The sequence below is a fragment of the Plecotus auritus genome, assembly GCF_963455305.1.
Source record: "Plecotus auritus genome assembly, chromosome: 7".
Lineage (NCBI taxonomy): Eukaryota > Metazoa > Chordata > Mammalia > Chiroptera > Vespertilionidae > Plecotus > Plecotus auritus.
The window spans coordinates 97562695-97590482 of NC_137774.1; the positions used below are offsets into that span (position 1 = coordinate 97562695).

Below are 27788 nucleotides of genomic sequence, written 5' to 3' on the forward strand. Positions count from 1 at the left end.
TAACCATTTTCCTTTTCTTTTCCCACTTAGATTCTTTAATCCACTTTCAATGACCATTATTTCAGGAATGACTGAGTTTAAGTACATTGCTAAAAAGAATTGTTTGTAATCACTTCCTAGATATTTTTGCTTAATCTATTTTATAAACTATCGTCAATTCTTGGAACATCTTAAGTAACCTACCTTTAGAAGGTTTATTCCTTTCATAAAAATGAGTACTTGGAAAATCCATGCAGATGTGATATTTTTAATACTTCCTTAACATAAGGTAAAACAAGCAGGCCCCACTGAAAACATTTTAAATATCCATGGTAATTAATTACACAGGTATGGATCACATTCAGTATTTAGTGTATGACCAAGTTAATTAATGTCGAAAACAAAATAAAATAAAAAAGACAAACCAAAGTTAAGTTATGAATCAATACATCTTCGAAAAGCTCCTGCTGTTTATTTACTTCTGGACATACAAGTGAGAAGGCCCATCAGAATAAACATAATTGAATTTTAATCACTATCCTTAAAATAGCCTAAGAGTTCTTCAAACACAGACATACTAAATTTGGATGCATTTGTAATAAATAGTTTAACAATTTATGTATCTTAGTAGGATCTTTTAATGGAATGTATTAAAACCAGTCATAATTCACTGCAAAGATAAATAGGAAAAAGAAAACAAACTTTTGAATGGCATGTTATAATGACCTGGACAAAACTGATTATCAACTAGTCATAGCACATGCAACAGATCGAGAAATTAAATTCTCGGCTATATATACTTTTTAAGTATTTTGTCAGATACAAGAAAATGCAAAAGTTTCTACCAATCTCATTCATCTCCGCCCATATTCAATTTCATTTAAAACAAAAAAACAGACCTTTTTCTCCAGATATTCATGTTAATCAGTGCAAAGTAAAACAAAGCAATTCAGTAGAAATGATTTATTACAATATTATTTTAGGAGGATTCCTCAAATGTACTAAAAAATGTCTAAATCATGAGAATGATCAACCTCAATATCTTCCTCTACATCCAACTTAGTTTCTCCATGTCCCTCCTGTGATTCATCGAGAGAGGCCAAGGCCTCATTCGTGTCACTTGCAAAAGTTTCTCGTGATGTATCATCATCTTCTTGAAAATTCAGACTTTTAATAGCTTGCTTCATCTTTTTCCCCAACAATTGTGTTCTCCTCTTCCTAGCAGCTTTTTTATTTTCATATTCCTTTTGATTTTCAATGTAGAAAATGTCCTAAATAGAGGCACAACTTTAGTAAATAAGAACTACCATGTATTAAAAGTCTATTACAAGGCAGACCCTTTACATTATCTCTATTTCTCACAAAAAAACAAGCCATCACTATTAGACTGACAATTGTATACAGAGTCCAAGATATTAATTAAGTCCCCACTGCAAGAAGAGGATGAAGCTATGATTCAAACTCAACCTAGTGCTCGGTCTAGGGCCCATGTGTATTATACCATAATACATCATCTCTAAAGTTAAAGGGTTATAACTGGAAACATACTGTAGGAAAACCATGTTGTTTAACACTTAAACGAAATATAATTCATCATGACAAAACGTAAGTCTTTGGAGTAAAGATTTACTTTGAAATACCATCATAATCATATGCTAAGAAACGGAGCCATTCCTGAATTGTGTGACTATGATAATGTAACATACACAATGCAAGAACAATTCCATTGCTTAAAAAAAACATGACTGTAATTCACATGTGACAATGTAAATCTTTGTCAAAAACTTTTATCACAAAGCACAAAAATAATAGAGCACTGGAATACATTCCAGGTAGAGTTTCTTAACCTTGACACTACTGAAATTTTGAGCTGGATAATTCTTCGTTGTGGAAGTTTGTTGTATGTATTGCAGAACATTTAGCAGTACACCTGACTCTGTATTTTCTAAACCAAAAATTAAAAGTACAGCCCAGCTGGTATGGCTCGATGGTTAAGCATTGACCAATGAACCAGGAGGTCAGTTCGATTCCTGGTTAGGGCACATGCCCGGGTTGCTGGCTTGATTCCCAGTGGGGGGCATGCAGAAGGCAGCCAATGATTTTTATCATTGATGTTTCTATCTCTCTCTCTCTCCCTTCCTCTCTGAAATAAAAAAAATATATATGTTAAGGAAAAAAACAAACACTAATTCTCAAAGAGAGTTAAAAAAAAAGTACACGGTCACATACAAAACAAAATCAAATGGAAACAAGGAAAGCAAGCCCACTCAGTTTAGTTCTGCTTCCAAGTTTTGCAGACTATGATTGTTAGCAATATAGCGATTAAGAGAATAATTATAACATCATCATCTGGATGGCATTTGAAATTACCTGCAATAAAATTCTATTTGCTTTCAGGTTTTTTCCTCTAATAACAAAGGTACTCAATCCATGCACATACAGAAAATTTGAAAAAACACAGAAAAATCTTAAAAGCCAAAACATTTATAATCCCTCACAATAGATCAAATCTTTGGTTAACATTTTGATGTTTTACATACCCATCTATTGTCCCATGCCTCTTTTTCTTTATAAATTTGTACTTTGCCTATTTAAAAAATTTAGTATTTTTGTACTGTTTTCATTTCCTTAAAATTGCTTCACAAAAATAGAGGCTATAGCATAATCCCTTTTAAAAAAATATATTTTTTTAAAAATATATTTTATTGACTTTTTACAGAGAGGAAGGAAGAGGGATAGAGAGCCAGAAACATCGATGAGAAACATCGATCAGCTGCCTCCTGTACACTCTCCACCGGGCATGTGCCCGCAACCAAGGCACATACCCCCGACCGGAATCGAACCCGGGACCCTCCAGTCCGCAGGCCGATGCTCCATCCACTGAGCCAAACCGGTTAGGGCTAAATATATTTTTATTGATTTCAGAAAAGGGAAAGGGAGAGAGAGATAGAAAAACCAATGATGAGCCCTAACTGGTTTGGCTCAGTGGATAGAGCATCGGGCCTGCAGACTGAAGGGTCCCAGGTTCGATTCAGTCAAGGGCATATACCTTGGTTGCGGGCACATCCTCAGTAGGGGGTGTGCAGGAGGCAGCTGATCAATGTTTCTCTCTCATTGATGTTTCTAACTCTCTATCCCTCTCCATAAAAAAAATCAATAAAAATATGTTTAAAAGAAAAAAACACCAATGATGAGAATCATTGATCGACTGCCTCCTGCATGGCCCATACTGGGGATCGAGCCCGAAACCCAGGCATGTGCCCTTGACCAGAATCGAACCCAGGACCCTTCAGTCCGAAGGCTGATGCTCTATCCACTCAGCCAAACCAGCTAGGGCTAGCATAATCCTTTTAAGAATGTTCCTAGGGGACCCCTCCCTACCTGGGAGTCAGTTCTGTGGGACTCCTTCCCTCTCCCCATGTGGGAGTCTGTACTTGTTCTTCAATAAATCTCCATCTTTGCCATAAAAAAAAAAAAAGAATGTTCCTATAGCCTGGCCAAGGTGGCTCAATGGCTGAGTGTCAACCTATGAACCAGGATATCATCCTTTGATTCCCAGTCCAGGCATATGCCCGGGCTGCAGGTTTGTTATTATAATGCAATGTTTCTGGTAGTTTAACATTAAAAACTAACATTGAAATCCCCTTCTCTACAATGAGTTAGAAGGATTATTTCAAAGACATGTGATTTGGTGAAAACATAGGTTTGAAAAAAAATAGGTTTAAAGCCAGTCAGTGTCTGTGTGATCCCAGGCATATCATTTTTATTACTCTTCATTTGCATAACAGGATAACACTCACTTAGATAGCCTGTGTAAAGATAAAGCCATATAAGTATTTGGCCCAATGCCAAGCTAAGGATGAATAAATGCTCTTTTCTTCTTTCTTGCTTCTGGAAAGTCTGCCCAAGTGTTAGGTACAGAAAGCTTTTCTAGATATTTTATTTAATCCTTTCATAGCCCTATTAAATAAGCAGAGCACATATTAAAGTCCCCACTTTATAGATGAGAAAATGGAGGCAAAGGGAGAATTGCTCATGGTCACATAACCACTAAATGGCATATTTAAGATTAAAACCTAGATTTTTGAATCTTAAGAGAATTCTATTCATTACATCATGCTATTTCTCTGAAAAGACTAACATTTTGCTATCTAATGAAAACCCAAGAATTTCCTTCTAACTACACACTATTTGTCAGAGATTATATTGAGGGAGGAGAGAGAACATTAAGGTTTAAACTGTTCTACCATTGCTAAGGAAATTTATATTGTTACAAATTTATGTTATCAAAATAATTGTCCCAATAAGAAAGAAAGCAGTTACTGACTAGAGATTTCAAATGTGCAACAACAGTAATTTCAATAACAGATCTTTAAAAAGTGACTCGGCCCTAACTGGTTTGGTTCAGTGGATAGAGCGTCGGCCTGTGGACTCAAGGGTCCCAGGTTCGATTCTGGTCGGGGGCAGGTACCTTGGTTGAGGGTACATCCCCGGGGGTGGGGGGGTGGTGTGTGCAGGAGGCAGCTGATGGATGTTTCTCTCTCATCAATGTTTCACACTCTCTATCCCTCTCCCTTCTGTGAGAAAATCAATAAAATATATTTAAAAAATAAAAAAGTGACTCCGAAGTGAACAGGCAGAAGACCTAAAGTAAAACAACATGGAACAGATGCAAAATATGCTCACATCAGCTCAAGAAAAATGGCTCTTATTTATTCATCATTAGCATTATAATTAGTATGGCTACAACATGTTCCTATTTTATCACCCACTGTAGTAATAAAGAGAAGACAACACTTCTCAAATATAGCAGGCATGGCCCGGCTGGCATGGCTCAGTGGTTGAGCGTCAACCTGTGAACCACAAGGTCACTGCTGGGTTCCCAGTCAGGGCACATGCCCGGGTTGTGGGCTTGTTCCCCAGTGTGTGGCGTGCTGGAGGAAGCCGATCAATGATTCTCTCATCATTGATGTTTCTATCTCTCTCCCTCTCCCTTTCTCTCTGAAATCAATAAAACTATATATTTTTTTTTTAAAAAAAATATATATATAGCAGCTTTGTTGCACGTACACACATTTTTCCAATGTAAGAAGTTAGACTCGAATGTATCTGCTAAATGAAAATCATGTTCCTTAATTAACAAAAGATCCAATTTTGAGCTATGAAACACCCACATTGTAAATTCCCACAGAAGACATTCTTGTAACACAAAAATGATTAAGAATACTGAAGTGCCTAGCTCAGCCATGGGCAAACTACGGCCCGCGGGCCAGATCCGGCTGTTCTATCCGGTTCTCTTGCTCTCCCCTCCACTCCTTTACTTTGAATTTATATTAGTTCACACAAACACTCCATCCATGCTTTTGTTCCGGCCCTCCGGTCCAGTTTAAGAACCCATTGTGGCCCTCGAGTCAAAAAGTTTGCCCACCCGCCAAAACCGGTTTGGGTCAGTGGATAGAGCGTCGGCCTGCGGACTGAAGGGTCCCAGGTTCGATTACGGTCAAGGGCATGTACCTTGGTTGCGGGCACATCCCCAGTAGGGGGTGTGCAAGAGGCAGCTGATCGATGTTTCTCTCTCATCGATGTTTCTAACTCTCTATCCCTCTCCCTTCCTCTCTGCAAAAAATCAATAAAATATATTTAAAAAAAAAAAAAAAAGTTTGCCCACCCATGGCCTAGCTTCTAGTTTATAAGAAATGTTGGAAGAGAGGGATGAACAAAACAAACCCATGAGGAGACAATCACCAGAATGTATATTCTTTAAGATTCTTCAAAAGGTCTAAATCATAGAGGGAAATGTGGGACTAAAAAGAGCAAAAGATATAATAAAATGGAATGTGGAAATCTGGACATGATCCTGTTTTGGAGGGAGAAAAGAGTTGAAAATAGATTCTTGGGACAATTCAGGATACAGGAGTTGGCAAGAAGTTGGATGAAACAAAGAAATTGTTGTATTTTTCTTAGGTATGCCTATGTAGGATATTGTCTTTATTATTGAGAGAGGCTTGTTGAAGTAATTAGGGTTGAGTGTCATGATGTTACTTATTTCCAAATGGTACCAAAAAATTGTAAAGTAAGATTGTTAGAGGAGGAAACCAAGATGGCGGCATAGGTAAACACCTAAACTGCTGCCTCGCACAACAATATCAAAACTACAACTAAAAGTCAAAACGGACACCATCCAGAACCACAGGAAAGCTGGCTGAGTGAAAATTCTACAACTAGAAGGAAAGAGGAAAGCACATTGAGACTCAGAGGAGCTGCAAAAGGCTGAGGTACGGAGACTCGCACACAGAGAAGACGGGCGGCTGAGTGTGCGGCTGGCTTTCTAAAGCGGGAGGGAGAAGGAAGCTCCCGACTGCACTGAACTCCAATCCCGAGCGAGACCCTGGGAAACCAGACTCATTCGGGGGGAATCTGGACTGTCAGGAAAAGAGAAAGCACACTGAGACTCGGGAACTGCGGAAGGCAGAGGTCAGGAGGCGTGTGCGCAGAGAGGACTGACTGCTGAATGCACAGGCGGCAGTGCGCGGCTGGCTTTCTAAAGTGGAGGGTGACAGAAGCTCCTGACTGCACTGAACTCCAGTTCTGGGCAAGTTTCTGGGAATCCCAACTCATTCGGGGAGAAACTGGACTATCTGGCAGCAGGCGAAACTCGAGGGCAGCTTTCTCTCAGAGGTGCTTGCAGCAATTACCGAGGGACACTGAGACCCAGGGGCCTCATAGGGCAGGGCTGACAGGAAACCAAGGCTGTCTGCTCTGCCCTGAAACTCTGTCCCATCCAAGCTGAGCACAGAGGCTTTTGCAATTTTGCAAGTCTTGTCTCATAAGAGTGTCTCCAGCACAGACGTTCTCCCAGCGTAGACACAGCTGATCCTCACAGCCAGTTGGCCTGGAGGTCAATCCCTCCTGGTGATACCAACAACAATCAAGGCTTAACTACAACAAGACTGAGCACACAGTCCACAAAGGGGTGCACCAAGAATGTCCACCTCAGGTAACTGGGGAGGCTGAGCCACTGGGCCCTATAGGACACCTACCACACAAAGCAACTCTACCAACTCAGGGAAGCAGCAAAAATGGGGAGACAAAGAAACATCACAAATGAAAGAAATGGAGGAAAACAAACGACTGGATATAGAGTTCAAAACCACGGTTATAAGGTTTTTCCAGAATTTCCTAGAAAAGGCCGATAAATTTTAGCAAGACCCTCGAGGATATGAAAAAGGACCAACTAGAAATTAAACATACACTAACTGAAATAAAAAATATTATACAGAGACCTAACAGCAGACTAGAGGACAGCAAGAATCAAGTCAAAGACTTGAAATACAAAGAAACAAAAAATACTCAGCCGGAAAAGCAAAAAGAATCCAAAAATTTGAAGATAGTGTAAGGAGCCTCTGGGACAACCTCAAGTGTACCAACATCCGAATTATGGGGGTGCCAGAAGAAGAGAGAGAGCAAGATACTGAAAACCTATTTGAAGAAATAATGACAGAAAACTTCCCCCATCTGGTGAAAGAAATACTTACAAGTCCAGGAAGCGCACAGAACCCCAAACAAAAGGAATCCAAAGAGGACCACACCAAGACACATCATAATTAAAATGCCAAGAACAAAAGACAAAGAGAGAATATTAAAAGCAGCAAGATAAAAACAGTTAATTACCTACAAGGGAGCACCCATACGACTGTCAGCGGATTTCTCAACAGAAACTATGCAGGCCAGACGGGAGTGGCAAGAAATATTCAAAGTGATGAATAGCAAGAACCTACAACAAAGATTACTCTACCCAGCAAAGCTATCATTCAGAATTGAAGGGCAGATAAAGAGCTTCACAGATAAGAAAAAGCTAAAGGAGTTCATCACCACCAAACCAGTATTATATGAAATGCTAAAAGGTATTCTTTTTTTTTAAATATATTTTTATTGATTTCAGAGAGTAAGGGAGAGGAAGAGATAGAAACATCAGTGATGAGAAGGAATCATTGATTGGCTGCCTTCTGCACGTTGGATTGAGCCCATGACCCAGGCATGTGCCCTTGACCGGAATTGAACCTGGGACCCTGTGGTCTACAGGCCAACGCTCTATCCACTGAGCCAAACCGGCTAGGGCTAAAAGGTATTCTTTAAGAAGAGGAAGAAGAAGAAAAAGGTAAAGATAAAAATTATGAACAACAAATACATGTCTATCAACAAGTGAATCTAAAAATCAAGTGAATAAAAAATCTGATGAACAGAATAAACTGGTGAATATAATAGAATCAGGGGCATAGAAAGGGAGTAGACTAACAATTCTCGGGGGGGGGGGGGGAAGGGGTGTGGGGGGTGCGGGAAGAGACTAGACAAAAATCGTACACCTATGGATGAAGACAGTGGCGGGGGAGAGAAGGGCAGAGGGTGGGAACCAGGTGGAGGGGAGCTATGGGGGGGGGAAGAGGAACAATTGTAATAATCTGAACAATAAAGATTCATTAAATTTTAAAAAAATAAAAATAAAAAGATTGTTAAACTATCAACAACCCATGAATCTAGGTGGAAGATATATGGGTATTCATTCTATTCTTTCATTTATTCTGCATGTTTAAAATTTTTCAATAATAATAGTTGTAGGAGGGTAGAAAATAATTACGTGCTAAGAAACCAGGAAAAGATGCCATAAAAGAAATCTCGATCTTGGTTCTGGAAGGGAAGAAAAAGAGGCGGAGCTTTCCAAAGGCACAGGTTTCATTTAAAATGAGACTATGACAAAATTGGTCAATTTAAGACAGAGCAAGTGATGAAGATTAGTAGAAAATGAAGTTAGGGCCCGGCTGGCATGCTCAGTAGTTGAGTGTTGACCTATGAATCAGGAGATCACAGTTCAATTCCCGGTCAGGGGGGCACATGCCCTAGGTCAGTGGTCGGCCAACCACGGCTCACGAGCCACATGCGGCTCTTTGGCCCCCTGAGTGTGGCTCTTCCACAAAACACCACGGCCTGGGCGAGTCTATTTTGAAGAAGTGGCATTAGAAGAAAATTAAGTTTAAAAAATTTGGCTCTCAAAAGAAATTTCAATCGTTGTACTGTTGATATTTGGCTCTGTTGACTAATGAGTTTGCCGACCACTGACCTAGGTTATGTGCTTGATCCCCTTTGGGGGCATGCAGGAGGCAGCCAATCAATGATTTTCTCTCATCACTGATGTTTCTATCTTTCTCTCTCTTCCTCTCTGATATAAAATATATATATATATATATATATATATATATATATATATATATTTAAAAAAATGAAGTTAAGAGGCTGAATAGAAGTCAAGTTATTATGAAAAGCCAAGAATATTATCATTTTTACCTTAATTTGTTCCTCACTGATACTAGGAGTGTTTTTCAGGAGATTCAGGAAAACTCCACCTGGTGTTCTTCTTCGACTACCGTTCTACAAAAAGAAACAGAAAAAATATACTTTATAGTCTCTTCTCATGAATGGCCAAAGTATCTTGTCAACAGAGATGTGCCTAAGGAGATGAGGTCTACCCTGACCACTCCAGCTTAACTGCAATGCCCTCCTCACCTCTCTGTACCTACATTTGATCTTTCTTTCCCCACAGCACTTATCACCGTCTAATATACTTAAAGATATTCTATTTACTCTTCATAGACTGTCTTCCTCCACCCCCCCCCCACCCCACTACAATATAAGCTTCCTGTGCCTGGCACACAGTGATAAAGGGAAAGAATGCATCAAAAGAAAGTGAATTTGGACTTCTATCTTCCCAACAACCAGTAGATTTGCATTTGCTCGTTGGAATATAAAGTTTTATTACATTACTAAAGAATTAAAACATTGATGAACCTCTAACTTTGTGTTCAACTAAATGAAAATCAAAGTACTTTAACAATGACACAAACAGAAGGGCCAGTACAGACTATTACAATTTGTTTTAGTTTTTACTTCAGTAATCTATGTTCACAGTCTGTTTCCTCAGCCAGTGCTATCAATTCCAATTGGTTTCCACAGCATAATATTGATTTACTCTCTTGTGATGTTATTATTCAGATTTCCGAGAAGTAAATAAGAAGGAAGCCATTCAAACTTCATCCTCAACCGGAGGCGAAAGCTGAGTGACGTGAGATCTGCAAAACCATTCTGTGGGATAAACTGGCGCTGCCCGGGATCTGGCCCCAGCCAGAGGAGTGCTCTTGCTGCCATTCTGAAACAGTGAAGTGTTTCTCAGCTGTTTTTTCCATTATTGTTTCCCCCACTGTAAGGAGCCTTTAGACTTTTTCCTATTCACACCCACCACCCGTGAAATTTTAATACTCACAGATATAACATGTATCTATTGTGCTTTTTACATAACAAGGTTTTTTCCCTTTTGTCCCAAGAACCAATTTTGAAGAATGCATGAATTAAACCAAAAGTAACACTTCGGTTCATCACTGCTAACTAAGTATTGGGCCCTGTGATAAGCGCCTCATGTGTATCATCTCATTTAATCCTCGCATTAATCGCCATTTTACAGCTGAGGACACTGAGGCTCCGAGAAGTCAAACAACTTAGTCAAATCTCATACCTAGTAAGTTGCAGATCCCGAACTCAAAACAATGAACCCCCTTAATTCCAAAATCCATATTCTTAAAATTTGAGCTTCCGGGTTAGTATGTTGTCTGCACACTAACAGGCTACAATTTACAAATTTTTTTCTAAGTATTAAAACTGACTATACTTTTTTATTCAGTTTTCATTGTTAACAAAGTTTTTTTAAATCTCAAACCAATAATTTATGATCCAACAATCAGAGACAATTTTATTTTGTAAAAAAGTCATATTAAGCACAATTAAAAGTGAAAACAATGAAGCTCTTGGTCTTACCATTATAAAAAGGCCACCATTTTGTTCTACTTCAGCAGTTTCCATCAGAAGTTCAATTGCCTTTTTGTTCCCAATAATACTCACTACTCGGGCTATCAGATCTTTCTTTGGTTCCTGCAACCTGATAAGGAACAAATAAAGTAATATTAACCTCTTTATTTGTTGTATAAAGTTGAAGAAATCCACCTTAGTCTCGTTCAGTCGTCAACTAGAATTTAAGTTTTATTCTAATAACATTTGCTTTTCAAAAATCTTTAATACTTAACTCTGAAATCGATGACATGGAGACATTCCTATCTTGGGTCACCCAAGGAGTAGTAACCTCAAGATTTCATCTGAAGTCTCATAATTGGCCTCTTCACTTCGCTTTACTGGATTATGGTGGGTTTCAAAGTAAATGTGCACAGTGCTTACTCAAGCAGCACATATACCAAAATTGGGAAGATACAGAGAAGATTAGCATGGCTTCTGCGCAAGGATGACACACAAATTCGTGAAGCGTTCCATATTTTTTTCACATTGATGTTTCTCTCTCCCTTCCTCTCTCCCAAATTAACAAAAACATTTATTTTAAAAGTAAATGTGCACATACACTGAGGGGAATGCAAGCCTAAAAGCAAAAGATAAAACCAGTCCACTCCTGTCAAAACAAATAACATATACTAGCTTTCAATTATTAAGACTGAAAGTTAGCTCTCCTAACTTTAGAGATATCTGGATAGGATTTTCTCCTCACAAGCTCCCCACTTCAGAACAAAAGGTATGACTAATATTCAATGATGACTTATAGGATAAGCACAAGCCTAAGAACTTTATATGCATTATCTCAGTTAATTCTCTCAACATCCTTAAGAAAGAGGTAATATTACTTTCACTTTACCACTCAGAATTAAAAACACCAGGAACGCCCTAGCTAGCTGGTTTGCTCAGTGGATAGAGCATCAGACTGGTACTAAAGGGACCCAGGTTCAACTCTGGTCAAGGGCATATGCCAAGGTTGCAGACTCGATCCCCAGTAGGGGGCGTGCAGAAGGCAGCCGATCAATGATTCTCTCTCATCATTGATGTTTCTATCTCTCTTTCCCTCTCTGAAATCAATAAAAAGACATTTAAAACAAAAACACAACACCAGGAGCCTAAGTAACACTTGTAATGTCAGAGCCCATACTCTAGAGATGAAGGAGGATTAATATTGCAGAAGTCTACCATTTCCTTAACTAGGCCTGGCTTCCTGTTTCTTCTCAATAGGAGGCAAAGAGCACTAGACTAGGAAAAAGGAACCAGAGTTAATTCCAGGTTTGACACATAAAAGTTGTGACTTTGGGCAAGCCACGCAACTACTGGGCTTCAGTTTCCATATTCTACAAAGTGAAAACTTTGGTTTACAAAATCCAAGTTCCTTTCCAGCACTCAAATTCCAAATTCCTCAGAAGTTTAAAAATCCAGTATTGACAGGCTTGCCTGCAAAGTAAATGCTTGTTTTCCTACTAGCTATATTACTCTTGAATCATACTTGTTTTCAAATTTGTGACACTGTTCATTAGTGATTTAGAACTTATGAAAAGTTAAACAAAATTTGAACTTGTTAAAAATACATGCAATATTAATTTACATCAAGCAATTCTACTCCGAGGAATTTATCCAAGAGAAATGAAAATCATGTCCAAAGACCTGCATGTGAAAGTTCATAACCTTATTCAGAGTAGCCAAAAGGTGGAATAGCAATTCAATATAGATATGTGTAAACGTGTGTGTGTGTGTGTGTGTGTGTGTGTGTAATAAATAAAACATTACACTAAGTAAAAAGAAGCCAGGCACAAGAGACCACACATTGTATAATTCTATTAATATAAAATGTCCATAAAATGCAAATTTATAACTACAGAAAGTAGATTAGCAGTTATCTGGAGATGGGAACAGGGGTTACCTTTAAATGGGCATATGGATATGAGGGGGGTCTTATTGGAGTGATGGAAATGTTTTGAAAGTGGCTTATGGTGAAGGTTTTACAACTGATAAATTTACAAAAATATCAACACATGATTGAAATGGGTACATTTTACTCTATGTATAATATGCCTGAATCATATAACAAGTAATGAATGCTTGAAAACACTCAAAAACCCCCCCCCCACATGATTTAAAAAGATTTTTTTTCTCTAAAGAGCTCTATAGCACTAAATGGAAAGAGTTGCTTAAGAGTTCATAAAAATTTGCAAAATTATTCTATCAATCTGTCCAAATTTAATAAAATACAAATATATTCACACAACCAAATAAGCCCAGAGTTCGTTCCTTAAATTTAAAACAAAAAAATCTTAAAAAGGAACATTATCATTAATGTATTTGGAATCTACTTTATTTCCTATAAATGGAAGATAGTTGGTCAAGAGCTCATTTGTATGAAAATTTTAAATGCTCACCTGAAAGTAATTTCATCAGCCACTCTCTCCTGAGAATCATCCTCTGTGATCTCATACCGGCCTTTATAGTTCATTTCTAGTCTGTCCCCTAGTCTGTCTTTGACGGGTCGTTTCCGTTTGAGATGACCTTGCCCATTTTCCTCTTCCTTGGAGCCTGTTTTCTTGCCATCTTGCATATATTCATCTAGCTCTTTGTCTAATTCTGTTGTCTGTTCTTGAGACTCCCTCTTAAGTTTCTTAGCAAGCAAGTAATTGTAGGCCTCGCATTGTCTGCTTTTGTCAATAGTGCCTTCCATTTCCAAGATACCAAGTTCATTGGCCACCGAATCTTGAGTCTGCTCCTGCAGCACAGCACCCCAGATGTTGTTAACCTTCTTCCCTCCAGCAAAAGGCGGTTTCTGGCTGCCCTGGCCAAATGGAAAAGGCTCTAGTTTGGGAGGGGGGTTGAAACATTTCTGTCGCTTGCGTTTCCAAAGAGAGGTATCATCATCTGAATCAGAAAAACTCTCTTCACTTGAGTCTACACCTTTAACAGTCCGATAATGTGACACTGGTGCATAGGCTGCTGCAGTGCCCTGGAAGGGCCTCACTGCACTGTCCCCAGCTAGTGCTTTCTGGAAGAGAAAGGAAATAAATCAATTCCACAAAACACATCAACTCCACCCACCCTGTGCTTTTTAAAGAAAAAATTATTTAGGGATTCAGCTGGACCATTTTGAAGCAGAACTGATCTTCAAAAATATGAGAAACCAATTCAGCCCCCACTTTTCTAAAGGTCCATATGGAATTTCCAATTTTAAAGGCATAAATTATTCTTTATAGAGCTAATGCAGAACTTAGTTCTAAGGCCTCCTTCTAAAAAATTACCAAAGCTCTTCATTCTCACCTTTAGAAGATTTGCAATCTTTTCAGTTCTTGTCAGAATGCTTGAAAATGATATACACACTAATTGTTACTAGTAGTTAAAACAGAATTTGTTTTCACTCTTTTAATATGTTTTTTATTTCAGAGAGAGGAGAAAGAGGGAGAGAGATACACAAACATCGATGAGAGAGAAACATCAATCGGCTGCCTTCTGCACATCCCCCACTGGGGATCCAGCCTGAAACCCAGCAGGTTCCCTGACCAGGAATTGAACCAGTGACTTCCTCGTGCATAGGAGTTCGATCAGCCAACTGAGCCACACCAGCCTGGCCAGGATTTGTTGTTTTCTTCCCAAATATGCCTTTCATTCATTTAAACACTTCAACTTCATTTTCACGGTTTTGTGACTATACTTTTAGATTAGATAGTAAACTATGGGTAGGAATCCCGGACATATTACTTTTAAGCCCACCCAGTGTGGCGCAGTGGTAGAACAGTGACCTATGAACCAGGAAGTTACTGTTAGAGTCCCAATCAGGGCACATGTCCAGGTTGCAGGCTCAATCCCCAGTAGGGGTTGCCCAGGGGGCAGCTGATTAATGATTCTCCTGCATCATTGATGTTTCTATTTCTATCTCTCTCTCCCTCTTCCTTCCTCTCTCTGAAATCAAGGAAATATATAATAAAAATAAAAAAAATGCAGAGCCCTGCCCTGGCCAGTGTGGCTCAATAGTTACAAGTGTTGGCCTGTACACCACAGGGTCCCAGTACCTGGGTTGCAGGTTCAGATCTCGCCCTGGTTGGAGTGCATGCAGGCAACCCACATATCGATGTTTCTTTGTCTTTCTCTCCCCACCCCACCCTCATCTTCCTCACTTCCACTCTAAAAATCAATGGAAAAAATATCCTCCAGTGAGGATTAACAACAACAACAACAACAACAAAAAATGCAGGGCCCATGGCGTTAAATTTGCCAAGTCATCTGTCAATCTGTAAAATAACCTGAAAGACACTGAAAAACAAAATACCTCGGTGTCATTTTAATGCAAAAGCATCACCTTTGTTTTTTGTACTAAACACTAAGGAAGTATTTGTTTAGCCCTAACCGGTTTGGCTCAGTGGATAGAGCGTTGGCCTGTGGACTGAAAGGTCCCAGGTTCGATTCTGGTCAAAGGCATGTACCTTGGTTGCGGGCACATCCCCAGTGGGAGGTGTGCAGGAGGCAGCCGATGGATGTTTCTAACTCTCTATCCCTCTCCCTTCCTCTCTGTAAAAAAATCAATAAAATATATTTTTTTAAAAAGGTATTTGTTTAACTATTATGTGCTAGAAATGGGGGTGGGGTGAGTTAAAATCAATTAGGCAATTTTCCTATCTTTTTTAAATAAGTTTTTTATTGATTTTTTTTAGAGAAAGAGGGAAATATATATATAAATAAAAGAGATAAACATGATGTGAGAACGGAACCTCCATGGGCTGCCTCCTGCACGCCCCCGACCGGGGATCGAGCCTGCAGCCCAAGCCACACACCGGCCAGAGCAGTCTTCCCATCTTCAAATAATAATGGCAGCTAACATTTCTCAGGTAGTATGCGCCCCCGAATCCTTACAACCAGGCCATCAGTGGCGCCCAGACACGTGCGCCATTCTCAGCCCACAGACACGTGCATTCATTAGGCTAAATAACCTGCCCCAGGTCACAGCGACGGCGCCAAGATTCGAAGCGGGCAACCCGGCAGCGAAGCCCTCTCAGAGCTGGTTACTCAGCACGGGGGCAGGACAAACCCGCATTCACAAAACCGGGACACCAGTACAAAAATAGTGCCATATGCCGCATGACAAAGATAGGTCGGGTGGGAATATGGAAGACCAGGCTCTGAGCAGGTGATGATCTCCGTTCCCCATCCTCAATCTCCCTATCTGCTCTGCGCGAAAATGAGCTCCACGCGCTTTCGGGCCGGTGTCCCCCCGGGGCGTCCTAGCGGCGCTGAAGTGGCGAACTCGGTAGGTTTAGGAAAGGAAGAGCGGAGAAAAAACGGCCTCCAGGAGGCCGCAGCCCCGCGAGTCCCTCCTCGCAGCGAGTCGCCGGCCCGGTGCGCAGGGCCCGCGGCCGCCGCGCGCCGGCCCAGAACCCCCGCCCGCCCTTCACGCTCACCGGCACCTGCAGCGGCCTCTCGCAGGGCGCGATCGTCATGTCGGAATCCGAGTCGGAAAGCTGCCCATCTTCCATGTCGCCGGCTTCCAGCGCCATGTTCCAGCGGCACGGCGCAGCGATGGAGTGAGCACTTCCGGCGGCGGCGGGCGGGTCCGGCCGGCTGCCTCTCGGGCGCCCCCGCGAGGGGCTGCTCCGGCCCGGCAGCTTGTGTGGGGACGGGTGGGGGTGGGGGGGGTGGGGAAGGGAGGTTCGCTGGGACGCCTGCCCAAGGCAGATGGATGTGCGTGATCCCTGCAAACTGCTCACTTGCACTACTCCGGGAAAATGCGTGCCCTGCTGCCCCACCACTTGGGCGCGTTTTCCTCCAGACGTGGTTTCCGTGCAAGCCTAAGTTTGTGCGCGTACAGCGGCCATCGGGGATTCCTCCTTGGCCTGACCCCTCACTTGAAGTCCCGGCAGAACGTCTGGCTTCCATTCTTCCTTCTGCGCAATCTACATGTAGCTTCCTGGGAAGCCATTACCTGAGGCCCCTGCCTTGCTCCGACCCCCCAGGGGCTTCCCTCCACACAATGAGACCCGAGTCCTCAGCTTGGCCAACAGGGCCGCTGGCCCGGGCCTCTTCTCGCCCTCCCCCTGCCCAGCTCCCAGCTCCCAGCTCCCAGCTCCCAGCTCCCCGGACGCGGTGGCGCTGCTCGCGGCGTTCCTCAGGCACCCTTTGTTCTTCCCAGGCTCTAGGGGCCTTTGCAGTTGCTGTTCCCGCTGCCAGACAGACCCCTCCCAACACCCTGAAACCCCATTCTTTGCACGGGTTGTTGTCGCACATGATTCAGGTTTCTGATTGAATGCCATCTTCTCAGAGAGGCTTCTTCGACCCCCTCAAAATAGGAACTACTAATATCACTCTTCAACCCCTTTTTTCTTCATGACATCAGTAGTCAGATGTGTATTTGTTATATTTTTTTGTCTGAAATGTCTGTTTTATTCAGTGTTGTTTTCCCCCTGTGTTCCACCCAGTGACTTCTTGTATAGAATAGATGATCAAGAAATAGTTATTGAATATTTTTATATAAAAAGGATCTTATTATTTGTACCTTTTAGGATTGGGTAATTTGCTTTAAAAAATAAACAATATAGCAAGTTATCCTGGACACCATTCTATAGCAAAGTACAAAGATCTGGTTCCCTTCTAATGACTCCCTACTATTCCATTGCATGGAGGCCCCATTATTTAGTCTCTGATAGTGCACATTTAGGCTATAGCCAATTATGCAACTAGCACGTATTTTTTGCAAATTTGTCTTATTATTTCCTTAGGATACATTTCTAGACAATATGAAAAAGATGAATATAGATTTCTGAAATGTGAATTTAAGACATAAAGGAATTTTAGAAATCACTTAGTCCAATTTCTTATTTTGAGAAATGAAGAGAGACTACACAGCTATTTTATGTTTTTTTTATTGAGTTTTTTTTTAATAGAGCTGAGTTTTTTAAATTTTTTTATGATGTTGACATCTTTCCTTTTATAAAGAAATTTTATTGATTTTAGAGAGGAAGGAAGAGGGAGAGAGAGATAGAAATATTAATGATGAGAAAGAATCATTGATCACTCGCCTGCCTCCTGCACACCCCCCACCTGGGATTGAGCCCACAACCCAGGGATGTGCCCTAGACTGGCATGGAACCCGTGACCTTTCAGTCCGTAGGCTGACTCTCTAGCCACTGAGACAAACCAGTTAGGGCTGAGTTTGCTTGTTTGTTTTTAATTTGTTTTATTTAATTTTACCAAACCTGATTGGAATTTAGTAGGTAATTATAAGTCCAGTAACAATTCTACAAAAATGGACATACAATGCCAGAATTCCTTGAAAGCAACTAATATCATATTCTTCTTTTGCATAAAACATGCATTCTCTGCCACATGTTGACCAAAGTCGGTCTCTACAAGAAGAGACGGTCCCCCTACTTTCTGCCCTCCCTTTCACTCTCTCTAAAAATCCATGGAAAAAAATATCCTCAAGTGAAGATTAACAAAAAACAACAACAAAAAGTAAGCAACTTTCTGATAGTTAAATCAAACATTTGAGAAGATACAAACTTTCAGGCCCAAACGGTCCACCACCTGTGCAACCTTGCAGAAAGGGTGCAGAAATCCTAACCTGGAAGAGTTCCCAAACTGGGGATTGTAAACAACCTCAAAGATGCCCTGAGCTTTCTAACCCCTTTTCTTACAAGGCCAGCCCGGGGCACACAAGCATCTCCTGTGGCCATAAGACCTTCCAGCTTCAGGATCTGTAAATAGGAGGTGTGATGCAGAAAAACATGGGCTAGCCCATTTCTTCGAGGTCTTGACTTTCTGTAGTTCTCATTCATCTCATCCAGGGATCAGTGGGCACTCGACTACATGGCTGCTGAACACACAAAGGAGTGTTAATAAACACTTGTGGCCCCAAAGCCTCAAATGCTTGTAGTCACATACCTCAAAGGGTGTTCTCTATTGTCAGGGCAGCCCTTGTTCCTCCAGAGGGAGAGAGCAACTCAGTGTTTATCAAAGGGTGTTTTCCACATAGTCTGAGGGGCTTTAAAGAGATTTCAAACCAACTGAAAGGACTTCCCCTCTAATATGGGGTTTCCTACAACGTTCCATGAGGTTCTTCCAAAGAGAATAGCTGAATCCTGACTCCAGGTCTCCTAACTCTTAGACAACTTTATTGTTTTACCTTTCCTACATAGAATTGCAATCGCCTAGTCAATTTGGCTCAGTGGATAGAGTGTAGGCCTGCGGACCAAAGGGTCCCAGGTTCAATTCCAGTTGGTCAAGGTCACTGACGTACCTTGTTTGGGGCCATCGATGTTTCTCTCTGTCTTTTCCTCCTCTTCCACTCTCTCTTAAAAAGGTCAATGGAAAAATATCCTCGGGTGAGGATTAACGCACACAAAGACTTGCAATTGCCTTGGAATGGGTTTGTGTATGGTGTAATGTAGGAGTCAACTTTCATGCTATAATTATCATTTTACTATGTGATATGTGATGCAACTAAATATCATATAAGGCATAGAACAGTCCTCCCACCCCTGAAATATTTTGTCCAGTGTTTTCCTCTAGAAGTTTTAGTTCTTACCTTTAGGTCTATGGTCCATTCTGAGTTAATTATATAGTGTGAAGTAAAAGTCAAGGTTCTTTTTTTTTTTTTTTTTTTTGCATGTGAATATCCAATTACTATAGCACCTTTTATTGAAAAGACTCATTTCTCCGATTGAATTTCCTTGATACTTTCACTGAAAATTGATTATATATACAATGTCTATATCTGGGTTCTCCATTCAGTTCCATTGATCTTTTTTTGTTTGTTTATTTGTTTATAAATCCTAACCTGAGGATATTTTTTCCATTGATTTTTAGAGAGAGTAGAAGGGAGGGGGAGAGACAAATAGAGAGATGCATCGATTGGTTGCCTCCCACACATGCCCTGACCAAGCCTGCAGCCAGGCATATGTCCTGGATCGGAATTGAACCTGAGACCCTGCCACCCTTCAATCCATGGGCCCACGCTCTAACCACTGAGCACCCAGCTAGAGCAGTTCCATTGATCTTTATGTCTATCTTTATACCAATGTAAAGCTTTCTTGATTACTATAGCTTTATAATAATTGTAAAATTGTTATAATAAGTGTTAAAATTATGTACATTTGTTTTTCATTTTTTCCCTCCAAAATTGTTTTGGCTGTTCTAGATCCTTTGCATTTCCATTTAAACTTTAGAATCTTCTAACCAATTCTGGTATTTTGATTCAGATTGTTTTGAATCTATAAATTAATCCACACATTAGGGAGACTGCCTTAGTCTGATGCCATTACCCTTGCTGAAATCATTTATTGTTTGTTAATTGACAACTCTTCTGATTCTGGGCTCATTAAACAACCAGATAGGTAGTTTGTATCCTGGAGGAGAAGGCAGTGATCAGAGGATGTGAATGGTTGGTTTTGTGAGGATAATTTTTCCTATGAAATAATACGCCAGCATTCTAGTTGTAGCATCATTTTTTATGAACTGGGTTAATATCAGTCTGCCCAGAACAATAGTGTCACTCACCCATGCTGTGACAAATCAAGTTCCCAGTTTGCAATAATGAAATTGCATCCTGGGTTTTGATGATTTCTCCAATCTACTGCTGTGTTGGGGCAAGTGTATATGTTTAGATTACATCTCTCTGCCTCCTGGCCAGCTATCTTTGAAGAATGAAGCCGGCTAGCATTCACTGAGGATATTCTAAGCACAGGTCATTTGTACCTATGCTGTAATTCCAGTCCTTGCTTTAATCACTACCTTTGATGCCTTTGATAAGTCATTTGAAAAACAGAATTGACCATTTGCAAACTCTGCCACTTTTAAAAATATATATATTTTTATTGATTTCAGAGAGGAAGGGAGAGAGAGATAGAAACATCAATGATGAGAGAGAATCATCAATCGGCTGCCTCCTGAATGCCCCCAACCAGGGATCGAGCCCTCAACCCAGGCATGTGCCCTTGACCGGAATCGAACCTGGGACCCTTCAGTTCACAGGCCGACACTCCATCCACCAAGCCAAACCAGCTAGGACAACTCTGCCACTTTTTAAAAATATATACAGTATATATATTTTTCTTTATTGATTAAGGTATTACATATGTGTCCTTACCCGCCCCCCCCATGCCCTTCCCCACACCCCCCTGGTGTCTGTGTCCATTGGTTAGGCTTATATGCATGCATACAAGTCCATTGGTTGATCTCTCCCCCTTACTCCCACCCTCCCCTACCTTCCCTCTGAGGTTTGACGGTCTGATCGATGCTTCTCTGTCTCTGGATCTGTTTTTGTTCATCAGTTTATGTTTATTATCCTATCTAATAAAAGAGTAATATGCAAATTAACCCTCACTCCGCTACACCCACAAGCCACGCCCACCAGCCATGCCCACCAGCCAATCAGAGTGAATATGCAAATAAACCCAACCAAGATGGCTACAGCCACAGAGAGCAGGAGGGAGGCTTGGGTTTCCCTGGCAATGGAGGAAGCCAAGCTTTCTGCCTGCCCTTGCCGGCCTAGGCCTCTACTCAAGGCTACAAAGTTTCAGTGATAGAAGATACATAAACCCAAACAGAAATGGTGGCAGCCACTGAGCTGGAAAGAGCAGGAGGCTGGGGTTGCCCCCGGTGATGGAGGAAGCCAAGCTTTCCGCACACCCTGGCTGGCCCAGGCCTCTGCTTAAGGCTACAAAGTTTCAATTATAGAAGATACATAAATCCCCCCAAAAAAAGGCTGCCGCCGAAACCGGTTTGGCTCAGTGGATAGAGCGTCGGCCTGCGGACTGAAGGGTCCCGGGTTCAATTCCGGTCAAGGGCATGTACCTGGGTTGCGGGCACATCCCCAGTAGGGGGCGTGCAGGAGGCAGCTGATCGATGTTTCTCTCTCATCGATGTTTCTAACTTTCTATCCCTCTCTCTTCCTCTCTGTAAAAAATCAATAAAATATATTAAAAAAAAAAAAAAAAAAAAAAAAAAAAAAAAAAGGCTGCCACCAGGAGCAAGCAGAAGGCTTGGCTCCTCTCCAGGCTACAAAGTTTCAATTGTAGAAGATAAATAAACCCCAGATACCAGAGCCTCCACTTGGGTCACCAGGGGGTGTGGCCGGCCTGCAAACCACCACAGGCCCCTCACCCAGGCCGCCCCACGCCCCAAGGGAACCCCCACCCTGATCCGGGACATCCTTCAGGGCAAACCAGCTGGCCCCCATCCGTGCACCAGGCCTCTATCATAGCAAATAAAAGAGTAATATGCAGATTGACCATCACTCCAACACACAAGATGGCTGCCCCCATGTGGTCAAAGATCCTGCCCCCATGTGGACACAAGATGGCCACCACAAGATGGCCAGCAGGGGAGGGCAGTTGGGAGGAACCAGGCCTGCAGGGGAGGGCAGTTAAGGGTGACCAAGACGGCAGGGGAGAGCAGTTGAGGGCAACCAGGCCTTCAGGGAAAGGCAGTTGGGAGGGACCCAGGCCTGCAGAAGAAGGCAGTTAGGGGTGACCAGGCTGGCAGGGGAGGGCAGTTAGGGGTGACCAGGCTGGCAGGGTAGCAGTTAGGCATCAATCAGGCTGGCAGGGGAGTGGTTAGGGGGTGATCAGGCTGGCAGGCAGAAGCGGTTAGGAGCAATCAGGAAGGTATGCAGGTGAGCAGTTGGGAGCCAGCAGTCCTGGATTGTGAGGCCCAGTGGGATCGGGCCTAAACGGGCAGTCGGACATCCCTCGAGGGGTCCCTTTTTGGAGAGGGTGCAGGCTGGGCTCAGGGACACACACACCCCTGTGCACGAATTTCGTGCACCGGGCCTCTAGTATTCCATAAATGAGTGAGATCATGTGGTATTTATCTTTCTCTGCCTGGCTTATTTTGTTTAGCATAATGCTCTCCAGTTCCATCCATGCTGTTGCAAATGGTAAGAATTCCTTCTTTTTTACCACAGCATAGTATTCCATTGTGTAGATGTACCACAGTTTTTTAATCCACTCATCTGCTGATGAGCACTTAGGCCGTTTCCAAATCTTAGCTATGGTAAATTGTGCTGCTGTGAACATAACTCTGCCACTTTTAATATGGAATTGGTTCAAGGTGTCCTGAGGTCAGTGAGTATATTTAAATGTCTATAGTGCTTTGCAATTTTTATATATGCTTTCATATATAATTCATTTAATTCTCTTTTATATATGAAACTAGAGGCCCCCTGCATGAATTCATGCACAGGTGAGGTCCAGCCAGCCCACCCCAATCCTGGCCGATGGGGTGGGCTGGCCGGGGGGAGGGGATGTGGGCAGTTGGCTGGCCCCACCCCCTGGTCGAACTCACGATCGAACACCCAGTCGAGGGGACAATTTGCATATTAGCCTTTTATTATATAGAATGTGCTTTTATATGATTCATTTAATTTTATCTCTTCCTGCTCTGCCCCATCAAAATTCATTTTTTCCTGACCATCTGTTGAGCAGAACTAAGAGAGAGTTTTGTAAAAAGGAGGTGGAAGAGAGATGTGATCCTAATTTTCAATGACAGCATTTGCTGGTGTGTATCTTCCCAGATCTAGTTGACAGCCATGAACCGAGCCTTGACTTAGTGAAGAGAAGAAAGCTAACACTTCCTAAGGGCATTATGCATTGCTCCTAAAATTTACCGCATCTGTAAATGTCTTTTCATTTTTGAATCAAATGATTCAAAATGAGAAGAGAAGGAAGGGTGTGTTGTTGGGATATATGTACAAGAATCTTGCTGGCAGCCAGGAAGTGAGAAGAATTAAATTCTCAGTTAAAATATCTGAGAAATAAAATGAAGGAAATTAGTGCCCAATCCTAGGGGTAGGTGGAAGATAATAGCTCGGTTGTTGATAGAGATTACTAATGCTGGACAGGGTATCCATGCTTATTACTCCTGAGGTATATTCAAAGATTCATTCGTTCATTCATTCATTCATTCATATAGATGGACATGGTCCTAACCTAATACCATGATGGGAATTGTGGAGCCAGGTAAGGATGAGTCAGAGATGGTATTTGCCTTAACAGGGAAAAATGTAACATTTACAAACAGAAGCATCATTCGGCACTGACTACTCTTTCTTGATAGGTGGTTGATACATGCCAAGTATTTGCTGAATTTACTTATGCCATAAGGATGGAACAGATAAAGCTCAGCTTGAATGCAGAGATGGATGGAAGGGTTTGGCAGGTGGAGAGAACAGTAAGGGCAGACACAGTAGGAGGACCACACAGGCTTTATATAGAAGCATAGAGTCACTTATTTGGTCTGGCTGCAATGCAAAAGGCCACAGGCAAGTAGTGAAAAGTAATCTTTTGAAATATAGGTTGGGACTCACTGAAACACCTATTGACCCAGTTGATTTGAGAGTGTGTGTATTAACTCATTTTCAAATCGTTTAGTATTTCCCATATATAGGGTAGGCCCATCTAGGTGGAATTAGATGGGAAATGCGATTGTAAGGGGAATGTGAGTGGAAAGGATGTTGCAGGAAGATAGAAGAAATTGAGAATGAAGGAAATTGATCAAAACTGCCCTTGTTCTTCAAAAGCAAGAATATATTCAGGTAAATATTTAGGAGGAAATACTATAATTTAATATTTTTCATTAATTAGAAAAACTCTAATTTGTACTATAACAAATCAGTGAAAACAAACAACTTTCTTACTCCTTCCACCAAAAAAACAAAAACAAAAACCCAACACACACACACACACACACACCAAACAACTCCTCTTTAGGCTGCTCCATAGAACAGCAGTGCCACTGTCACTTGGGAGCTGGTTAGAAATGCTGATTCTCAGACCCCGGCCCGGAATCAATGATTCAGAATGTGCATTGGACATGATGGCCCGGTGATCACATTGCAGTCTGAGAAGCCTTACTCCAATCTACTGTGCTTGAGAGCCAATATTTTGCTGGGAAGAATTTCTCGCTGGGCTCGCGGTTTCTGGCATCTTTCACTAGATGGCAGTACCCCTCTCGTTTCCTCCCTGCGTCCCCGCTTTGTTCCAGCCTTAAACCCAGGGTGAAGGCTGGGGCTGGCCTTGAGGCGGGAGGGCGTGTCCCGGGGTGGGGCCGGGCCTGCCCAATGGGCTCTCCCGGGCGGGGGGCGGGGCCCTATTTCAGCGGCTCCTCGGGCCGCGGGCGCGCGGCGCGTCCCGGGCTCAGAATGTGGCGCGTCCCCGGCCACCTCTGCGTGCACGTCGCCAGGCGGAGCAAGCTCTTGGGACCTTGGAGCAGGCCGGCCGCCTTCATGTCCACTCTGCTCATCAATCAGCCCCAGTATGCGTGGCTCAAGGAGCTGGGGCTCCGCGAGGAGAACGAGGGCGTGTATAACGGAAGCTGGGGAGGCCGGGGCGAGGTATGCGGGCGCCCGGGGAAATCTCTGCAGCTCCGTGCGCTGCTGGCGGCCGGGCGGGCTCTGCGCAGTCCGACTCCCCGCTGCTGCTGTAGGCGGTTGTACCGGGTGGAAAGTTTCGAAACTCCACAGGAAAAGTTTTTTTTTCTGAGTAGGGCGCCTTCAGAATACCCCTAGATGTTAGGCCCTTGTGCGCTGTGGAGAGTCGATTCGATGCCATTTGGGGGCTGGTTGGGGTTAAACTTTTCACGCATACTTAAAGCCTTAGGGCCGAGTTCTGCCATCTGTAGTGAGAAATGGCCCACGCTTATCGGTGGACGTTACCTTAATTTTGTGCTTGACTGTGGCTCCTCAGATGTGACATCCGCGCCAGGGGTGATGTTCTACAATACAGTGTTGCATTGTCTTCTTTTCTGAATCCCTGTGGAGTTTGCAAGCTCGGACTTCCTGAAATCCTGTTTTCCTTGAGGACCGGTTTTTCCGCATTTCTCTTTCCAGAGCCCAGCACCATGCCTGGCATCCAGTTAGCGCTCAATAAAACGTTTTCTAGGATACGAGGGAAAGGCAAAGAAAGTACGTATCGCCTAGATTTTTTGAGAGTCGCTTAGGGAAGAAAGTTTTTGGAATAAAATATTATATAACATGCAACAAACGTTGTGTATGTTACATAATGAACCTGTTTTGTTAGAGGAAACGCCTTCCCATGGTTCTCAACCTTTCTAATGCCGCGACCCTTTAATACAGTTCCTCATGTTGTGGTGACCCCCAACCATAAAATTACTTTCGTTGCTACTTCATAACTGTAATTTTGCTGTTAATGAATCGTAATGTAAATATCTGTGTTTTCCGATGGTCTTAGGCTCTACAGCAGCGGTTCTCAACCTGTGGGTCGCGACCTACAGGTTGAGAACCGCTAGCAGGGTCACTTAAGACCATGGGATAACACAGATATTTACATTACGATTCATTAACAGTAGCAAAATTACAGTTATGAAGTGGCAACGAAAGTAATTTTATGGTTGGGGGTCACCACAACATGAGGAACTGTATTAAAGGGTCGCGGCATTAGAAAGGTTGAGAACCACTAGGTGGGAGATTCAGGTGGTTTTAATAAACCCCACTCAGTTGGTAGTTTCCTATTTTTGTTTTTCCCCATGGCATGTAATCATTAGCTTCTTGGATAATATGTTTCCTCCTGAAGGCCTTTTTAAAGAAAATTTTTAATAATAGTTATGACCTGATTTTTTTTTTTTTTTTCCTTTCTGTTGATCGTTTCCGTTTGTGTGGGCACAGGCCTCTCCCATAGTTCCCATAGTTGTGTGGCTTTGGCTATTTTATCTCATGACCAGAGGGTGGGCAGAGTAAGGGAGAGAAAATAAGTAAAACTCCATTTTGGTCTGTTAATGGAGAAAGGGGAGGAAATAACAGGTGACATTTAGATTTTTGTTGATGTACCTAATACTTAGAAGATGGCAAGAGAGGGTTTTGCAGAAAGATGGTTCTAAATGTTTAGGTCAAAATGAAAAGCTTTGTCGAGTGGCTTATTTGTAACAGAAGTTAAGGTTCTGAGATTGGATATTTTATCTTAGTCTTTTTTCTTCTTCCTCCCTTTTTTCTTCCCTCATTTGGTCTGTTCCCCTAATTTGGATGGGATTACATTTTCAATATGTGGTTGTCATTTTTTTGTTTTTAGGTGATCACCACCTATTGTCCTGCTAACAATGAGCCAATAGCAAGAGTCCGACAGGTAAGTACTTCTATTTTTCATGCAAACAGTCTACCTGGAGTTATTGGGAGTGATCAAGAGCAATAGGAAATTACAAAGTCAAAGAACAATGTTTCTTTTTCATTGACATTTAAGAGACTGTCCAATCTTCCCAGTGGAGATGTGTGTGCCCTAGAAAAGGTGAACCATAAGGAGGACTAGGAGAGAGGGGGTCCCTTGCTTCTGAATCACCTGGGGACTCCTAGAATGAAGGTTCTGACCTCATAAATCGGGGTTGGAGCCTGAGGTTCTGATATTCCAATACACCTTAGGTGTTGTTTGAGATGCCGCTAACGGACAAAAAGCACACCCAGATTCTACGTGTCTTACTGGGTTCCAGCAAGTTTTGGGAAGCATGGGCCATGAAAATAATTTCAAACCACAAATTTTAGGGCCACCCAGAGATTTCCAGTTCTTTTCCAAAATAGTCTGTGTTCGTAGGAGATCATCACTTTTCTTTTCCCTTTGTCTCCACCTAATTCTTTTTTTTGGTTACATCTTCCTCTCCCCCCTTAATTCTTAATGTAGGCGAGTGTGGCTGACTATGAAGAGACTATAAAGAAAGCAAGAGAAGCATGGAGAATCTGGGCCGATGTAAGTACGGAGGCCATGGCATGATTACTTACTGTAGTTGCAATGGGATAAAGAAGCATCTGATGAGCAGGCCAGTGCCCCTGGCAGAAAGGGGAGCTCTCTGGGGGCTGTGATAATCTCCTCTGCTATAGTCTTAGAATAGTGCCTTTTACTAGTACATATTTGGCCTTCAGTGTCAATGGGTAGTTAAAAAAAATTTTTTTTTAATTGATTTTTAGAGAGAGA

The 27788-nt window shown here is 42.1% G+C and overlaps 2 protein-coding genes across 6 annotated transcripts in view; one reads left to right on the forward strand and one right to left on the reverse strand.

The window, feature by feature from the left end:
- Nucleotides 1–231: 231 nt before the first annotated feature.
- Nucleotides 232–16955, reverse strand: PHAX (phosphorylated adaptor for RNA export). Of its 2 annotated transcripts, none has more exons than XM_080677575.1 (5): nt 16281–16955; nt 13263–13876; nt 10840–10960; nt 9319–9402; nt 232–1250 (listed from the first exon to the last, which is right to left on the reverse strand). In XM_080677575.1, exons 1-5 carry the CDS (start codon nt 16374–16376, stop codon nt 981–983), a joined length of 1185 nt encoding a protein of 394 aa, XP_080533701.1. In that variant the 5' UTR covers nt 16377–16955; the 3' UTR covers nt 232–980. The 2 variants fall into 2 exon arrangements, with proteins under 2 accessions (XP_080533701.1, XP_080533702.1); XM_080677576.1 differs by having other exon boundaries at nt 16287–16474.
- An 8001-nt stretch (nt 16956–24956) lies between these two features.
- ALDH7A1 (aldehyde dehydrogenase 7 family member A1) overlaps nt 24957–27788 on the forward strand; it is a 60112-nt gene continuing 57280 nt past the window's right edge. For all 4 annotated transcript variants that reach the window (XR_013961063.1, XR_013961064.1, XM_080677574.1 and 1 more), the window contains exons 1-3: nt 24957–25207; nt 26898–26951; nt 27498–27563. Coding sequence is in view for 2 of the 4 variants with exons in the window: in XM_080677574.1 (XP_080533700.1) it covers nt 25016–25207; nt 26898–26951; nt 27498–27563 (312 nt within the window). In the remaining 2 variants the exon portion in view is untranslated. The remainder of the gene's footprint in view (nt 25208–26897; nt 26952–27497; nt 27564–27788) is intronic.

Excerpts from the sequence above, each read along its gene's own strand:
- PHAX (XM_080677575.1), bottom strand. The coding sequence starts at position 16,376 with ATGGCGCTGGAAGCCGGCGACATGGAAGATGGGCAGCTTTCCGACTCG. Across the intron at positions 13,877-16,280 it reads AGAGGCCGCTGCAGGTGCCG|AAAGCACTAGCTGGGGACAG; the intron begins GTGAGCGTGAAG and ends TTTCTCTTCCAG. Across the intron at positions 10,961-13,262 it reads GCTGATGAAATTACTTTCAG|GTTGCAGGAACCAAAGAAAG; the intron begins GTGAGCATTTAA and ends GTTCCTTATCAG.